At 39.6% G+C, this 18407-nt stretch overlaps 1 protein-coding gene across 1 annotated transcript; it reads left to right on the top strand.

The window, feature by feature from the left end:
- The first annotated feature begins 917 nt into the window (after window positions 1-917).
- rps16 (ribosomal protein S16) lies at window positions 918-3450 on the top strand. The gene is made up of 6 exons (XM_038739120.1): window positions 918-996; window positions 1087-1138; window positions 1696-1797; window positions 2179-2275; window positions 2377-2424; window positions 3264-3450. Exons 2-6 carry the CDS (start codon window positions 1091-1093, stop codon window positions 3407-3409), a joined length of 441 nt encoding a protein of 146 aa, XP_038595048.1. The 5' UTR covers window positions 918-996; window positions 1087-1090; the 3' UTR covers window positions 3410-3450.
- Window positions 3451-18407: the final 14957 nt, after the last annotated feature.

Here is an 18407-nt window from a genome sequence, read left to right as displayed (position 1 = left end):
CATCCACCACATTTCTAGTGGTGGAGTAATTGCTTGGGATTGTTATTTGACTCCTATATCACAGCCACAATGTCACTTTAAAAGCACAGTCACCATAAAACATTAATATGAGGTAAATGAAAGTATTTCACATCAATGAAATTAGGTAGCCTATGTTTAATAATTAAATATGATCTGCTGGAATATATTAAACTAGTGTGATTGTCTGTGACCCTTTGTTTTTTCTCAAAAATTGGCCAATTTCCTGAAATTATCTTTTTGACTACTTTGGGATATTTCTGTGCTTTTTTCAGTGTGTGGCTTGTTGTGACAGAAATGGCCACAGAAAAAGAGGAGTAACTGCCAAATTCAGACCTGTTTTAAGGGCTTCCTGCATATGTTTATTGTCAACATTTTAATACTTCAATGCACTTCTCCTGTCCAAAATTTTGAATTATGAATTAAACATGTTCCAGTCAAGAAAGTTACAGGAGCTCTTGAAATAGCCTACATCTTTAACATAACGTTACACCTAAGTTATACCCAGGAGACTGGCCTCATATTGACAGGGGTTACGCTGAAACAATGCATAAACTGTATAATAACATTATTTTAAAAATGCAAAGCATTTTGTGCAGTATTTGACATTATAGCAAAGTAATTTCTGGCCTTTATAAGGAAGCTTTAAACCCATGGGTCCACAATATTATCTCCATACCTTTTTGGAAAATACACCCTAAAGTCACCTTTTAAACCCTTTTCAGGAATATATACTGCATTCTGTCAGTAAAAACACGGTCATTTCTAGTGGTTAAATTCCCATTATCTATTTTAAAAAACTACTGTTACTGTCTACTAATTACCAGCTCAGGAGGACAAAATGTAAAATGGCGGTAGAGCAAGAACAACTGTCGCAAAACCTACCACAAATCATGTCTAAAGTGTCGTGCAATAGCCCCTGATGTTCGGTGTGTGAAACCCCGTCGGTCTCTCCGTACGGCACCCTAGCTGAAGACGGTATGTTCTTCAAGCCTGATCCATTAAATTAGGATAAATTATACGTATAAACTGCTTTATAATGTAACTGTTGTTCCCTATGTGTTTCAGAAACATGCCAGCTAAAGGTCCTTTGCAATCTGTCCAGGTTTTTGGACGTAAAGTAAGTAAAATACAGAATGTATTCCACGTGTGGTGTTAAGGCTAAAGTTACCCTATGTAGCTAGCATTAGCTGAACTAGCCAACATGAAGGGCTGGTGTGTGGTAGTTTACACCGATATACCAGTGTAATGAAACTGATGTGTAGAGTAATGCACCTTTTAGACGTACTAAAACTTAGCTTGAAGCTGACTTGTTGTACGTGAGTGTGAAGCACTGAACACCGTTCGTGTTAGATGTGTGTTGGATCAGACAGCGTCGCTTGCTATCCCGGTTGCTAGCAATGGTTGGGCTTCACTGATACAGTAAATAGGATGACAACGGTTATTTTAGCTCACTTGTCTCCTCAGACTTACTAAATCCTGACTTAATTGAAATTGTCCGCAACACAAAAAACATCTGATGGTCGCGAAATGACGAGTTTAACGTTAATTAATGAACTGATTGAATTGATATAGGATGACTGGACTTTTATTTAAAACAGTGTGTGTGAAGGAATTGAAATACAGTTGTAAACATGTTTAGTTGTTGCTGATTGTATCTGAATGTTTCTGTCATAGAAAACCGCCACAGCAGTTGCCCACTGTAAGAGGGGCAATGGCCTGATCAAGGTGAACGGCAGACCCCTGGAGATGGTGGAGCCTGCCACTCTCCAGTACAAGGTGAGTCCCCGTGAGAGAGGTGCTTACCATGTCTGATAGAGGGCAGTAACTAACATCTGCAGTTGAATGGGACAGTTGCATTAGAGGGATGAGCGGGGGAAGCACGACAGATTGTAGGCCTACCGACAACAATATTATACAGAAATTACTATTTAAAGAATCTATAATGTACATGGTAGTATTAGACCTGCTACTACACTACACTGCAGTGCCATTGAAGCTTTCAGGGATTACGCAGTCTCTAGGACACAGCAGTAATCTGTAAACAGTCAGCACTTCCAGTATTCTGTGAAACACCTGCAGATAATCCTGGTTGCCATGATTCATTCTTGATGTTTTTGAACATATATGGTTGATGTCACTGTATACTCCTTATTTTAGCTTCTGGAGCCAGTGTTGTTGCTTGGAAAGGAGCGTTTTGCTGGAGTTGACATCAGAGTCAGAGTGAAGGGTGGTGGACATGTCGCACAGATCTACGGTAAGCAGAACCTTTATTTTCTCAGTGATGAATTTGATGCTTCATATTTACCTATCAGCAGTCTTAGGATTTTTTTATTCATATATCTTTTTTGTTTTTAGCTATCCGTCAGGCCATCTCCAAATCCCTGGTTGCCTACTACCAGAAGTGTGAGTATTACATTTTCTTAATTGCATGTTGTAAAATGTTTGAACCACATGCATAGGAAATGATTTTCACAAAGTGGTGTATTTTAGGACAATATGTCAATATTTGCGTTCTTGAAGTAGTCCAGATTTTTTTTTTGTAAGGTGGCATGACCTGCTAACTGATAGTAACATTGATACATGGACGTTAACTGAGGCTACAGATGGCTGACAGCCAGTCAGATAAGAAATCACAGTAGCTCATCTTAAACTACAGAACTCAAGAGAGATTTCCAAAGTCTAAACATCAGATATACACATCAGTTATTCTAAAGAGGAAGGTTCAAACTTTAAGTACTGTTGTAAGAAATCTTTGAACTTCCAGGTGCTCAACTGTCGCTTTGAGTGTATGCACAGTAATAATGCTGTCAAATTCACTGTATAAGGAATGTTATTTCAGAGCAGTTCACAAAATGTTGAGCAGTGTCCAAGAGTGAATGTCTACTACATAGAAATATATATGGTGTACAGGACAGGCATGCATTATTCTCAGACACTACCTGGCCAGCTGCCACGTTCTAAACAATGTAATTTTTACCCACTTTGAATTCTTATTGAATGTTGAAATGAACTGGTGAATCTTTGTGTCTTGAGCTAGATGAGAAAGAAACAAAGTTCTTTTAAATTTTTATACAAATTACAAAAGGTCACTTTGGCTTGAATGTAAAAATCTGAGTATGTATAGATAGTACAGTGATTACGTCATTGTACATGCATATAGTCTGTACAAACCCAAGTGTGCAGAATGGAGTAACACTTTTGAAATAATCTGCACACTAACCTTAAGTGTTTTTTGCCTGCAGATGTGGATGAGGCCTCTAAGAAAGAGATCAAGGACATCCTGATCCAGTACGACAGGACCCTGCTGGTTGCCGATCCACGTCGCTGCGAGTCCAAGAAGTTCGGAGGACCTGGAGCTCGTGCCCGCTACCAGAAGTCCTACCGTTAATCCCCCTGTACATTTTCATAATAAATTGGAGGAACAAAGAATGTCATTGTCACTTTTTTTATTATTCTTAAATCTGTACAGATTGTTTGCTGACATCTTTCTTAATTGTATGTATGTCAATTTGTGCTCGACAGCCTTATGTGCAGCGATTGCCCCCCCTTCATTTTTTATCAAGGTGAAAAAGATTGTAAAGAAAACTCACTCGCATAGGGAAGAACATGAGCCACCTCATAAAATTATTTTTCCTACCATGTTTTAGACAACTGATTTTACAGACAGCAGCTGTCTGTCAAGCCTGGCCCCTAGACTTTACCTCTGATAGGCTAACCTTAACAAACAGGCAACACGTGCTTACCAATCGGAAGCAGAATTGTAAAATATCTGGCACGGCAAAAAAAGACTATCCCCTCCTGAAACAAGGCCATGGTAGCTTTTCTTTAACTGAAGAGAGAAATTACTCACAGGAGATCAACAGTTAAAGTGAACTGAACCTATTGACGATCACATTCACATCACCACTAATATTGCTTATATTTAACAAACTATAGTCATAGCAGCTATTATTGGGATGCAAAATGCAGCTCTATACTAACATCAGTGTAGGCTACTTCACAGCAGATATACTATTTTTAATATTTCATATTAGAGGAATGTAATTTTCTTTTGTTGCAATTTTCAGTTCAGCAGTTTGTTAAAATTTCACATCATTTGATAACTCGTTACAGCAGGAAAAGCACAGGTGTTACTAATCACATTAAGGTTGGCTCTGTTGTATTAAAGGTTCCCAGGAAGTCTGAAAGTGAAGCAGCTGAATGGAATTCAGCTATAATTAATTTTATTATTTACATCCATGTGCTTCTTCCATGCGGACTTATTAAAAAGTCTAAAGAGAAAAGGACAAGTCAGTAATTACATTAAAAATGTATTAACATACATTTTCAAATAAACAACGGTTCTGTGAAAAACCACATTACCTACACTTGAGATGAAGATGAAACAGAAGTTGTTGTTTTTTTAACATTTACTGTAGGCTGATCTTATTTTACTTTTATAATCAGTCACGTAACAACATCCAATTTGTTTTTGTCTATGATTTATATCACATTTTTCCAGCAGAGGGAGCCAAAAGACTGGTAAATCAGTAATGCAAAGACATCCCCTCACCAGCAGCCATTAGGAAACTGGCTTGCTGCCATTTCCTAAGTCTGGTAGTCCTGCATACCAAGAAATATATGATGAATGAATATATGCTACACCTCATTAGAATTCCACACTACTTATTTTTGACAAAATGCCTTTGGGCAAGGCACATAAATCCCTGTTTGAATAAAAACTCTTTTGCAACGTCTAGCAATAGTACCTGCTTAGAAATCTCTGTAAAAAAACATACTGAGAAACACTAATGCAGTGCTGAGTATTGTTCAAGGCCTGGGTTGGTGTTGCTATCAAACATCTAATATAGTAGACCAGGTAGTGTGCTCCACTTCTGATTTGATGGATGATTTTTCACTTTTGCACAACTTGGTGTGCCAAAATATCAATATTTCATTATTGTGGTTGGTGGGTTTATTGTATTTCCCCCTGTCTTGATAAAAATACTTTGCTCATAAAATCTTAAAGTATCAACTCTCAACACAAAAATAGCCCATTTCTTCATGCTTTTCGATTATGTGCTAGTTCCCATTTTTACATTAAATTGCAGCATTTTTCCCCCATTATCTGCTGATTGCTTGTTACTGCTGTCTGTTTTTCTGCCAGTGCTGATGTTCAAACACACTCCACTCCACCACAACAACAGGAGTGTAATGAGGTGAGCTAAGTTGAGCTGAGGCCCAGATGTTGTTGGCCTCTCTGTGGGCAGCCAACAGCAGCCGTTCCCGCTCGGTGAGCTCCCTGGGGGGATCAGTCCTGTGTACAGCCCTCCAATAATCAACACAGCAGGGAAGCCCACTCCCCACTGCTACTGTTGTTTACTACTGTTTATTTTCTGCTCCTGCCTACTGCCTCACCTCTAAAGGCCATAATGCTGCGCTGGTGACAGTGTGCCCGTGGAAATGCCTGTGTTTTCTGCAGCAGGGAACAAAGACTGACAGCAGAGATGAAACTACTGTGGATAATGCAGCGAGCTGCCAGGAACAGAGGCAGAGGGAGCCAAAAGCTGTCAAAATAGATTTTCTGTGAGATGGGAAAATTGGTCTCTTGATCTCTATTTTTCTCAAAATAACATGTATATCAGTTGTATTAAACAACTGTCATAATAGCAAAATTGCCCATTTTACAGAAACTGATATCACATATTAATACATTCATTCACTTTAACTGCAACATGTATTTCATTGTAAATAGTTATTTTTATATTCTGAAGATACTGAAATCATAGATTTCATATCAGATTACTAAACACAGAGTGATTATGTCACCAATATCAGGTACTACTTTCTAATAAACAACCCTTTGGAAAAGGGTAGATATGTTTGTAACCAATGGCTTTATTAATGGTAATAATAAATAAATAAAATAAATAATGTACTGATGTTTGAGATTGAGAACAACCTTTGTGTTGCCAGGTTGTGAAAAATCCCTCTGGCTCACAACACTTGCTTTGTCTTTTTAGCTTTTGGACCATGCAACATTTGGCCTTCTAAAAAAAGGGCTGCAGTCCATTTATTAATAATTATTTATTAACATTTATACCAACAGACTTAGGAGACCAAAAACTGTGTAATATGGACTTCATACTAGCAAATATAATATAACTTACTAACTTTTACTGATTGCTTATTAGAAAGTTAGAAACTCATTACCCTCTATAGATGACTTATTAAAATTTAAAATTGCATATAGTTCCAAGTAAGTAAGAAACTCTTTTCTCATTTATTGACCTGACTGTTAATAAGTCCAGCAAGAGGTTATTCTAAACCTGGCAATCTTAATAATGGCTTGTAACTGCTTTGTAGAAAATTAATTAATGAGTTACTTTCCATTAATAAAGCTGTTAGTTTACACTTCAAATCCTTTATAAAGGGTTCCTTATAAGAAAGAGATGCAACAGCTTATGCATGGCTGCAGGAAATGAAGTAAAAAGTGACATTTTGGTGTAGTGTGTGTGTGTGTGTAATACCATGTAACCAAGTAACACATAAAACATGTTGACAGCTGCATTGGTTTGTTTTCCAACCACCACACACTGCTGTGTATCTACTTTTCTAGTAATTTAGAAAATGAAAGGCAAATTGGTAAATTAAGTAACTTCGATTCAGAATACAAAGGTGTCTGAACCAATTTCGCACAACAAGTCTTGTAATTCTTTTGCTGTTTAAATCCATTAAGTGTGCAGGACTTACGCCTTTATGGCTGAGCGCACACAAGGGCACCCACACCCACACACACAACCTAGCACCTGCCTTTCCTCTGTTAACACCTCTGACTTTCTAGGTCTCCAAATCACACAAACATGGAGGTGTTAGGCCAGGATGCATTTTGTCATCACTTGCACTTCATCCCCACCTCTCCTCATGACGCCTCCATGAGCACACTCTGCAATTAACCCATGAAAGCATATGAATACAACCACACACACAAAATAAGCTTCAAGCATAAATACACTACAGTACATTCATTCTTTATTTCCGCCTCACTTCTGCAGAGAAAAAAGAAAGAGGGAGGGATATTCATTAACATATACTGACCACTGCTCTCCTCCTCCCTGCAGCGCTCAACTACTCGTCGAGCCTCATTGCCCTCATTGACTAAACAACAACTGGTTGAGGGTGCCAGCGGCTGATGATCAGGGGACAGTAATGGGCAGCAACAAATGTTGGCATCAGTGGAGAGGAAATACAGCTTAGACAAACGACACACCGCTGTTTGGGCCGTGAGTGATAATGAGGGGTTAGCTGCTTATCTGTTGCATTGTCCTTGAGGGGAGGTGATCACTATGAGCATGTGTATGTGTGTGTGTGAAGGAGGAGGAACATCTCCATTTAGACTAAAGCTGGATGTATTAAATTCCTTTGTCTGCTGTGCCAATATCAATTGGTACAAACACCATACCAGTATTGGTTTTTGCAATGCGATTTAAATTTTGATTTAAGAATGTCAAACATCCTAATTAATAAGTGTTCTTAACTAGTGCTCAAACTATTTGTGGATAAATCATCACTCAACAGAGAATTAGTCAACAACAATTTTTATAATCAATTTAAATAATTTATAGATAAAACTATTCAAACATTCTGAGTTTCATATAGTTGTAAATGGGATAGTTATCATTGGGGTTTAAGACTGTTACATCTGCTTTCTACACAGGATGCTGATTGAGTTTTTTAGCAGTGCCATTTTTTTTTCATAAGTACAGCAATGATGTTCAAAGCAAATAACACTTTAAAAGACAGAGAGAGACAACATAACAGCACTGCATGCAGAGAAAACCATATTTAAGATAATAAAAGGTAATAATAAAAAGTTAAAGGTTCAAACTGTTACATTGTTTTCAAATCTCTTTGATATATTGTGCCAAATGATAATAAAAGTTGTTTCAGGGCACAAGAAAACGAGAGAGGGAGAGCAGGGGGAAATGAAACTACACTTTTTTAGCTGAAAAAAAGTGATTCCTAGTTTCCTGAAATCTTTGTAGGAGCAGTTCCATGCAGAGAGTGCAGCGAACATTGGGACTTTATCATTTGTCTCGAGCCAAGCTTTGCAGACAGTTCACAGTTAACAGTCCTGCATGTACAGTATTGTGTGTGTCTGTATGCATAAGGCAGCTTACTACAGGCTGCAGCTTTGAACACTGTGTAACAGACAAAGCAGATGTTGGATTCGCTTGTGAGGATTTTAAGTTTCAAAGTCATGTAAGATCATCCCTGGGATCATTTGATGACTAGTTTGTTCTCTCTTTTCTGCTTAACGTTTTGTTGTTGCCACTAACCTGTTGTGGAAAAAGACAATAATCCCAAATGAGCAGCCACTTGAATGTTCGAAATAAACATTTCAGGTGAATGCTGATGACAACTTTAAAGTCAGGTGTCTTTATTCCACAATCCCACACTCCTCTAAGTATCACCCCTGCCTGTTCCCTTAAAGTACCCTTCCTTCCTGTCGAGGGTTGAGAGGGAACATCGAGCTGATGATGGATTCATCTCATCTGTTTCACTCTGCACAAAGAGGCTTCGCTTGCTCTCCCCTCAACCTGTTTTTGGTCTGAAAGCAGCCAGAAAAGGGCTCCCTGTTACCGACCCGCTCTGTTAGTCACACTCTCTGCGGCCAGCATTGACTCATTCCCAACGCATTTAACCTAAACTTGAACTAAAGCAGAATTAGTCCCAGTGCGCTCACACCGCAGAACCTTTGTCTCCCATTAAAATCTGCCTCTACCCTCGCCTCACTAAGTTCTCTGCCTCTTTTTCTTCCTCCATCTTTGTGCAGGCGGTGTGGCGGTGGCAGTGTGGCACTGGACATGGCCTGCACACAGGGTGAGCCAGGTCATGCAGGGGTTTCCCCCTGAGAGCTCTGCTGTTACGCCCCAGCCAAATCGGGGGGTCATAGGCTACCTCACACACCCTTCAACCTTTACCCTTCAGCCCTGGCTGCGGTGCTCTGATTCCCTGCGACAACCTGCAGAGGACCTACGGTGATCCCCCTCCCCAAGGGTCAGCCTGACCGGCCACTATCTGTTTAGTGAAAACACGCAGTTCATACAAGAGAGCCTCACCTCCTGTGCAGCAGGGGTGAGCAGATTATTAGAGTTCACCGTGCTCTGAAGCAGGATTCCAGACGGCTTTGAAGTATAGAGATTATCTTTCATCCCTGCCTACGTTTGTTGTTGTTTCTTTCAATGTTGTGATTAAAGGAATGCGTCAGAATTTTCTGCTTACCTGAGAAGAGATGAGAATGTGTGTGCACCATAATCATCTGTATGCCCCTTTTAGATTAATAGCTCTGGTGCTCCATGGTTAGTTAAAAGCTATGTTTAGAAATAATGAATCACTGGTATTATCTCAGCTTTATGCAGTCAGTGCCTAATTTTATAATCACATATATATATAATTGCAGTCTGAGGTGCTGATATATATTTGTTTGGGGTGTCTCTCGACTGATCATACTTTACAATACAGACTGGTTTTACTGCTGTGTTTGGTGTTGCTGTTTATATTTGGCACAGGGACTGGGCCTTAAAATTTTACTACATCTAAAAAAGTTTGTGAGTAATGTTCAAATGAGCTGTGTCCGAGTCTGACAGGTGTGTCTGTGAGAAAGACAAGTTAATTTAAAGCCACCATGTACTGGATTGGAAAATTCCTTGGAACATGCCCCTTACTGGAAGTATATATTACAACCTAAATTCTACACATAGTGGATTTAAAGGAATTGTCTGACATTTTGAGTAATCCCCTTATCCGCTTTCTTGCAGAGAGTTAAATTGGAAGATCAATCGAGAGGCATCGATCTTCTGCTCAGCAGATACATTTCACTTGATAGATCCCCTAAAACATTTTCAGAAATAAACTTGACTAAATCAGTTTACAATACTATTTTCTAAAAGTTCCAATCATGTAATTAAAACACCAAAATCTATTTGTAACCAGGATAAGATTATTGTATTTTATTTTGAAAATTCCCACCTGTAATGGTGGTGATCATGAGCTTAATAAAATATTAGCATGGAGCCCCAGTATATTTCATTGTCCATGATCCCCTCAAATATTCATGGTTCTGATCTGGAAACAGTGAGAAGAATGGATTTAATGCTGCTTATGCCATTGAAATAATTTGAAAGATGCAACGGTGACATAAAAGCTTCACATAATAGCTTTTTTGAGCTATGAGGGGCCAGTTTCTCTGGAAGAAAGAAAACTGGTTGCTGACAGGAGGTTGTGTACAGCTAAACCACACTAAACCACATCTGCTGAACTGAGCTAAAATATGAGTGCTTCAGTCATGTCATTAAAACCCCAACCTCTAACTAAAAGAGCATTTTATCTTATTTTAACATTGTTGATCATGACTCATCTTTTATCACTTAGCATTCAGTAAAATGTTAACATCAACGATCCTGGACCAGGTGAACTTTATTGTTGATGCTCTCATCACTTAAGGGGCTAAGTTGGCGAATCTCCCAAAAACCTGTTGTGCTCCTTTGAGGGATTTGACCTCCTACTCAGCTTCACTAAGTGCTGTGGAGCACATGAGCAACTTGACTCAGACCTGTCAGGAAGTGTTGTGAAGAATGTTACTGAGAGAGGAGAGTGTGAATTGATTGCCCTCCGACCGCTGCCAAAACGCGCTCAGTGTGCCATCCTGTGTTGAGTACGTGTGTGTTTCGGCCTGTCATGCACCCTAAATGTGGAGATATGGGGACATGGCTAATTAAATGGAGTAAAGGCTGTTGAAAGGGGTTGGACACTGCCAGCACTAGAGGACTTGACATCCATGTGTTCCTGTTTCGAGAGAGAGAGGGGGCAAGCGTGACGGAAGCAGGAGGCCCAGGTTGGAGCACCCCGCCTGGCTGCCAGAGCTCAGTCATAGGGCAAAGAACTGTGGGGAGGAGGAGGAGGTGGTAAATGGTAATGGAGGAGGGTAGGGTAAATATTAACTGCTATTCCAGACCTTCTACTACCAGTCTTTCTCTCTTTTTTTCTCAATTTCCACTGCTCCCAAGACAGCAGAGTGCTCTAAACCTCAACACCCTATCCTACAGCTACACACACACACACACACACACACACACACACACACAGTATATACACATACACACATTCCAAGAGAAAGGGACGGGAGCGTGACAATCGGGAAACAACGGCTGTTAGTTACAGAAAATGCATTACGGCGTGAGCCTGGGCAGCAGAGCGGAGGAGAGGAAGTAGTGGGATTACGCCGGGCTTGCACAAGGAGAGCACAGGGCCCTTCTCCCCCTCTATGTAGTAAACTGTCCAGATTTACAAGGCCTCCAGGGACACGGGTACCCCATCCTCGTCCCATCAAACCTCGACAGCTCCTGATTTAAAAATAATCCTAAATCAGCATGTGACAGTTGTCAGCAGGGCATAAGGAGGTCAGAGGAGCCATCGACTGAGGAGAAAAAGGCAAATCGCATTGCCGACTGGGTTTGTTAGATAAGACATAAACCTCATGTGCACTGTGTATTTAAAGATCCAATCTGTAATTGCTGCAAAGTGCCCCATTATTGGTTTAAACATAGTGATTTTGGGTTTTAATGACGTTTTTCCTACACAAACATTGATTTTCTGAGCTTTGAATCTAAGACTTTTCTACGTGGTCAGCAAGTTTTATATATTCTGTGGTTGTAAAACATTGTACTAGTGATGGATTTTGATTTACGACAGGTTACTCAAGAGTCTCTTTTCAGGAGCAAGAAAAACACCTTTGTTATTCTATTTATTTTTGGAATTAACAGGCAAATACCTGCATATGCCTGTATTCATAAACCTGTATTCATGATGTCCACCTGTTTTGTATTTAGCATCAATGGTCAAGCAAATTACACAGTTTTAATTGGTGTTTGAACAAATGAAAAGGACCAATTGAGATTTGTTCCTCGATTTTCAAGTAATGTAACCTGTGTTTTTAGGTACCCATGCCTCTTTTTCTGCACAACACACACATTACCTCTCAGAGAGCCTCAAGATAAATCTGAGAAGTCACATGGCCTTTAAAAGACAGAGGGAAACATTTTTACTTTGCAACATTATGTTTATTCTTGTCTTATTGTAATCTAATCAGCACATGTATTCAGACAAGCAGTTGTGTGTCCAGACTTTCTTGACGTAGCGTAGAGAAGGGAGTAGTAGAAATAGGGCACTGACTTATGCAGGGGTGGCATGAAATACATGAGCTTGTGCGCACACACACTCACACAAAAAAGCAATGATTTACCTTTTCTCATATCTACTTAATTACTATTTTTACTGTAACTTACAGTTTTTTCATTCCTGTGTTTGACGTTTTTATTTAAAAGATCCATCCATCCACCCATCCATCGTCAACCGCTTATCCTGCGTACAGTGTCGCGGGGGGCTGGAACCAATCCCAGCTGGCATCGGGCGAAAGCCGGGGTACACCCTGGACAGGTCACCAGTCCATCGCAGGGCTATTTAAAAGATAGCTTTTTTTTTTAGCTGACGCTTTTATCCAAAGCGACTTACAATTGCTATACATGTCAGAGGTCGCATGCCTCTAGAGCAACTAGGAGTAAAGTGCCTTGCTCAGGAACACAATGGTGGATGGGTCACAGTGGGGGACTGAACCCAGGTCTCTCACACCAAAGGTATAGTCTTATCCACTGCGCCATTGCCACCCCACAAATATAACATAAAGCTTCCATATGTTATTATTTAAGTCCTCAAAAAGAAACTGTACCTCCAAAAGTAGTCTACAAAGTATAAAAAGTACACACTCAAAAATCACGACCCCCCGGTGACCCTGGCCTTCTTTATAGTATGCGTGTGAATGTGGTTTTTGAATAATTTTTCCCTTTTGATATGTCTGCTGTGTGCTTGATGTGTTTTGGTTTTGTGTCTGTCTCTGTGTTCTGCTTTCTCCCACATGCTCTGAGGCTGCTGGTGGGCGTGGTCGCCGCTGCTTCTCACCTGGGCTCATCAGTTTAATCAAGCACACCTGTTCCTCATCCTGCAATCTTCTCTCACATAAAAGCCAGACCAACCATCCAGTCCCTGCTGGATTGTTGTACCACTCAGTACGAGTACATGCCAGCCAACCTTGTCCTGAACTTGTCTGTTTTTTGAGATACCGAGAGTTAACTGGTTTTTCCTGTCTTGACCTCAGAGTACCAGCCCGGATGCCGGATTTGGATTACTCACCAGCACCACGAGACTCAGAGCACTGGAACTCGGACCACAACATTAACCGCCCCGCCCACATCTCTGTTTGTACTTGTTTTGAATAAAGCCACCTGTATTTGAACAACACTCCGGTCTGTGTTTGAGTTCTGGCCCCTGGTCCTGACATAAGGTCCCTCTGAGCAGGTATATGGCCAATCATAGTTTAGCATAATGGGGCACCTGGGGTGTCCAATCAGATTGGACAATTTGACTTCTTCTAAAACATATTAAAATGAATCCAACTAAGGGATGATCACTCCTTGCTGAGCTGCTCCCAACTCATACATCATCTTCAAACTGTGAGGTAGCAAGCAGTTGCTGTTTTTAAGGATGATTATTCTTATTTTATTGTTTTTAGCTGTTCTTCCCGTTGTTAATAATAGGATTCTACTGGTTAATTGATGAGGTCTATAAAGTCTGGCAGGGCAAGACACATGAGTAGTCAGGTGATCATAGACAAACAGAGTGTGGGCTGTGCAGGATAAAAAAAACAAAAACAATGCCTGACGAAGATCTGTTAGATCGAAACGTTGCAGTGTTAAATTAGATTTGCTGGGAGCTATCAGTACAGTGAATGGATGTTTTGTCTTGAGTTTTGTCCTCAGTCGGATCCTCACACAAATCCCCAGGTTTGCCAGACTTATTTGGAAGAGATTTGGAACAGGAACCAAATATTAACACCATCACAGTTTACAGCAAACCACACTTTTCTTGTTCAATGAGGGATTATAACTGGGATTTCAAGTGCACTCTGTTTTAGTCTGACCAAATAAAGTGGTTTAGTGGCTAAACTGTTGGTTTGTTTACACTTTGTTGTAGCAATGTTGCTGAATTCCCAGACCTCAGCAAATACTTTTTTGAGTTCAATGTTTTCATAACTGAAGAAATAAAAGAACAAAACAACTAAAATATGACCCAGGTTGTAATAAACCATAATTACCCTTTAAGGTGCCATAAGCCTAAAATAGATTGGTAACTGCTGCTCTATAATAATGGGAAAACTGGCCATGATCAAGTTGCACAGAGCCCTTTGTCTGACAGTGTCTCCCTGAACATATTTCTCCCAGTAGCTCTCATAGCAGTAAATAATAGCATTTCACTATCTCCCTTCTTTCCTGTTCAAGCTACTTTTACGTTGATGTATGTTTTTTACTGTGGCAGCATCACCTCAAAACGGATGCGCTCCGGCTGCCCGCCAGCCTCTCCTATGATCACAGCAGGCCTCGGAAGACAGCTTCAACAGAAACAGGAAGCAGGTCATAGCACGGGTCACGACCCCTCTCATTCAGCCCCGTGAGTCAAGCTGGGCCCACCCCGGTGAAACACAGGAAAGTTCCGGTCCCATCAACAAGGTGTGGAAGGATATTCAGGAGGTAGGAGGGGAAGAGGACTTCTCTCTTTCTCTCTGTGCACATCTTTATGTATGTGTGTGTGAGTCAGAAGGAGAGACGTGCACATCTGTCGACCAGTAGCCGTGTAACATAATTACACACAAGGCCAAGAGAGGCACACCTAAACACTACAGCTGCATCTAAGACAAGGCTGTACCCACAGGAGGGAACTACTGTATGAGCTGCTATTGAACAAATATTGAATGCTCATAGGTCCCTTTGGACTTTTGATCAGACGCTCTGGCCCATATTAACACAGCCTAAATCTAAAGGGTGGACATGTATGCATGCATGCATGTAGTAGAACAGCCGTTCCCAAAAGCTTAGCACTAATAGTAAAATTATGCAACATGAGGATTATTGCATGTTACACAACTTGGACTACTGTAATTTGACTTAAAACCACACTAGACATGACGCTACTTGTGAGGGGAGGTAATATGAGTCAATGCAAGTCCCCTGAAGTGACGACATGACTGGACTTGTCCTGACTTGTCTGGAGGTTGTGAAAACAAAAACACTTGCTGTGGATGGATGGTTTTAAGTCTTACTTCTTAATCATTTGCTTGAAAGATGTGGAGATGGAAACATCAGTAGACTGTCCAACCAAAGTAGTAGTGCCATTTTGTATATTGTACTTAATTAAATTAAAACCATTGGTGTTATTTAAAAAGAAAATTCCAAATCTGCTGCATATGGCCTTTATTTTGTATAAGGAGACAAAAAATAAAGTAAAAGAAAGCAGATGGTCCTTGTTTTCTTTGCTGACAACCTGTTTTCTGCGCAAGCTTCACACTCTGCCAGTTTCTGATGTTAATGGAGAGTTGACAAAATTTATAGTCTGTAATGGATGCAGTTTTAACTGCAGGAGCACACAACTTTGGTCAAAATGCACATAAAAGAAAATTTACTTCAAGTCAAATATTCAAGGAATTATACATTAAGTATGCTAAAAAAAAACTACCTAGCTACAGTCAAAAAAGAGTACACAGTTGCTATACTTTAACTTTGTAAACACACACAAATAAGACACTTGCTGAATTGAAGTTTTCGTGCCAAAGATTCAAGCTTTTTGGCCAAAGCATGGAGCTGATGTCATGGGAGCTCTGTTAATGTTCATGTTAGACCACATCTGATATTTCACTTTAATGGAAGGGTGTTAATAGCAGAGGGGTAGCAGTAGGAATATGGGAGAGAGAAAGGAGAGATCATTTGGCTGAACTGGACGTAGCTTTACTTTTTTCCTCCGCTGTCCAAGTAAATCCCAAATGGATTTCTTCCTCAATAGCTACATCAGACTCTAGCATTATCTCCTCTCTTCTGATTTCAACTTCTCAGATAATTTATACTTAATAGCTTCCTCTCTGAGTCTGAATTATTCAGCCTCCCCAGACATCTCTAACCTCTGGCAGGTTTATTAGCGTCCCAGATAAAATTGTGAAATCAGTACTTAGCAGCAAGCATTTCAGACATGATAAGAATAAAGCCTATTAGAACATGTTGGCTCTATACGGCAGCCATGCCCTTGGTACCTGTAAACCAGCTACAGTTAGAGTTGGTGGAAATCAAAACAAAGCTTAAGGGAGAAAGAATATTGACTTACATTCAGCAGATACACAACTCCAAATGAATGCTAATGTTGCTCAGTGCCTGATGGATATATAGGAAAGCAACTGACCTTTTGCAAAGCCTCTCCCACCTTAGTCACTGTTGCTGCACCTGTCTGTTTTCTATTATCACACAGCACATATGCAGTTTAGCATGATCTGAACTGTGACAGAATCATGACTCAAAATTCTAAATAATGTTTTAAACAATGGGTCCTTGGTATAAGGCAGAAGTGAACAAAAGTTCATTCCAGCAACTGTCAACTTTGCCAGCTAAAATAACACCTGTGCTGTCACATTTTAGCTGCAGCTACCTAGCTAATTAAGCTAGTGTTAGCTCTGTCCATTGGTTGAAAATGCTGCTTTCAGATTTATTTGTAATGGTTCCAGTTGACTCGTATTTAAAGAAGAATTCTTAAATTGATCTCAAATTAATGGCTACACATGCTAGTGCTAAAAGACTGAGTCTAAGCTACATGTCCTACGAGTTATCCTTACCAGTTGATGATATATGTTGAAGACATGGAAATAAAGTTGAAGCATTTTGTTCCTGCTTTGCAATGCTGAAATAGTTATTCCTAAGTATGATAGGGACACGTGAGATGCTGCCCGTCCTCACCAACCCATTTAGGTTGATTATTAAACAGCTTAATACGTTTTTAGTTAGGCCCCAACCTCTAGTGGCAGACGTCAGGTGAAATTGAATAAAGAGCAACAAAGTCTGTGTAAGGAGGGTGGTGGGATGTATGGATGTGTCAAGTAAACTCTTTCACTCACATTCGAGGTTTGAGTCCTGTGTGAAATAAAGTCAAAATTGACATGTTTGAAGTTAAATAACATTTTGTAGATGACATACATGACTGAAGTAATATCCTTATTTGAACTCAAATCATGATCTTTCCCTAAATGTAATAAAATAGTTTTGTTGCCTAACCAAACTACCTGGTACCTTTATACATGTTAAACGTCATGTAACTTATGTAACGTTCTGAAGTTCCGGTACGCCTGTCGCTGGACTGGTACTTGCCAACACTCTTAAGTGTCATTTTGGGGAATGGTCATTTCTCGTTATACTTTCCAATTGACATATATGTCAATTTGAATACTGTTAATACTGTATAATACTGTAAATATCCCCATTTATTATAATTTATTATTATATTTTTATACTTTCTTATATTCTCTACTTACCAACTTCTACTTCTTATCAATTTCTATTCCTTTGATGCCATGCGAGTATCTGTAACAAAGACTTTCGCCTAGGGATTACTAAAATATTCAGATTCTGATTCTGATTGGAAAATGGTCTTATACGTCGTTTTGGAACACTTGACAATCGACCTATTTTAAGGTATGAGGACGTGTTGTAAGATGTGTTTCTAAAATTTAGCTGCTTAACTTACAAGAAAAAGGCTTCTAGGATGACCAATGTCTTTCGTAAGGAGAAGAGTAAACATCCCTAAATCCAATAAAGAGCAGGGCAGAGATGTCACCCGAAAGTCAGAATCAGCTTTATTATCAAGTAGGTTTACACATACAATGAATTTGTTTTGGAATCTTGGTGCATAACCAATCTCTCCAGGATTTTGCGGGCCATTTTTGTGATTTTTTGCGGTCTAAAATGCAGGATTTTGCAATGATAGATAAACATTTTTTAAAGGGGATTTGTTGAATTTGTTTTAATAGTTGCAAAATCCTGGAGGGACTACAAAGCAAAAAAAAAATAGTAGGTAGAAAATTTAAGAAAGATAAAGCAAGACAAAGTAAGTCCTGCAGGTGAAGAATTGACAAGATCTAAAAAAATTAAAAGAATAATAATGAACATGTAAGTCTTACAACAACAAGGACCAGCTTCCATAAAGTTGGGAAATGCTGCTCATTGGATGTGCTAGTCGTGAAAGGAGCTGTAACAAATGTAACCTAGTTTATGATGTACTTCCTGGCCTTGTAACACTTGGAGGTAACTTCCTACTGTAGGCAGTAGGCTAAGCTAGTTATCCAGGATTACTAACAATTGCAGCATACGTTAGAGCAGATCAACACACTGTTTAATTAATTCCTTACACTTTTGCTCTAGTTTCTTTGATTTTGGACTAAAAAAATCACCCTCAAAACTATTTAAATGCTGAGGATCAATCTT

This window comes from Micropterus salmoides, unplaced genomic scaffold (assembly GCF_014851395.1).
Source record: "Micropterus salmoides isolate LMB-PRFRI ecotype aquatic unplaced genomic scaffold, ASM1485139v1 Ms_hic_scaffold_23, whole genome shotgun sequence".
In the NCBI taxonomy this organism is placed as follows: Eukaryota; Metazoa; Chordata; class Actinopteri; order Centrarchiformes; family Centrarchidae; genus Micropterus; species Micropterus salmoides.
This window is presented reverse-complemented; position numbering and strand designations above follow the sequence as displayed.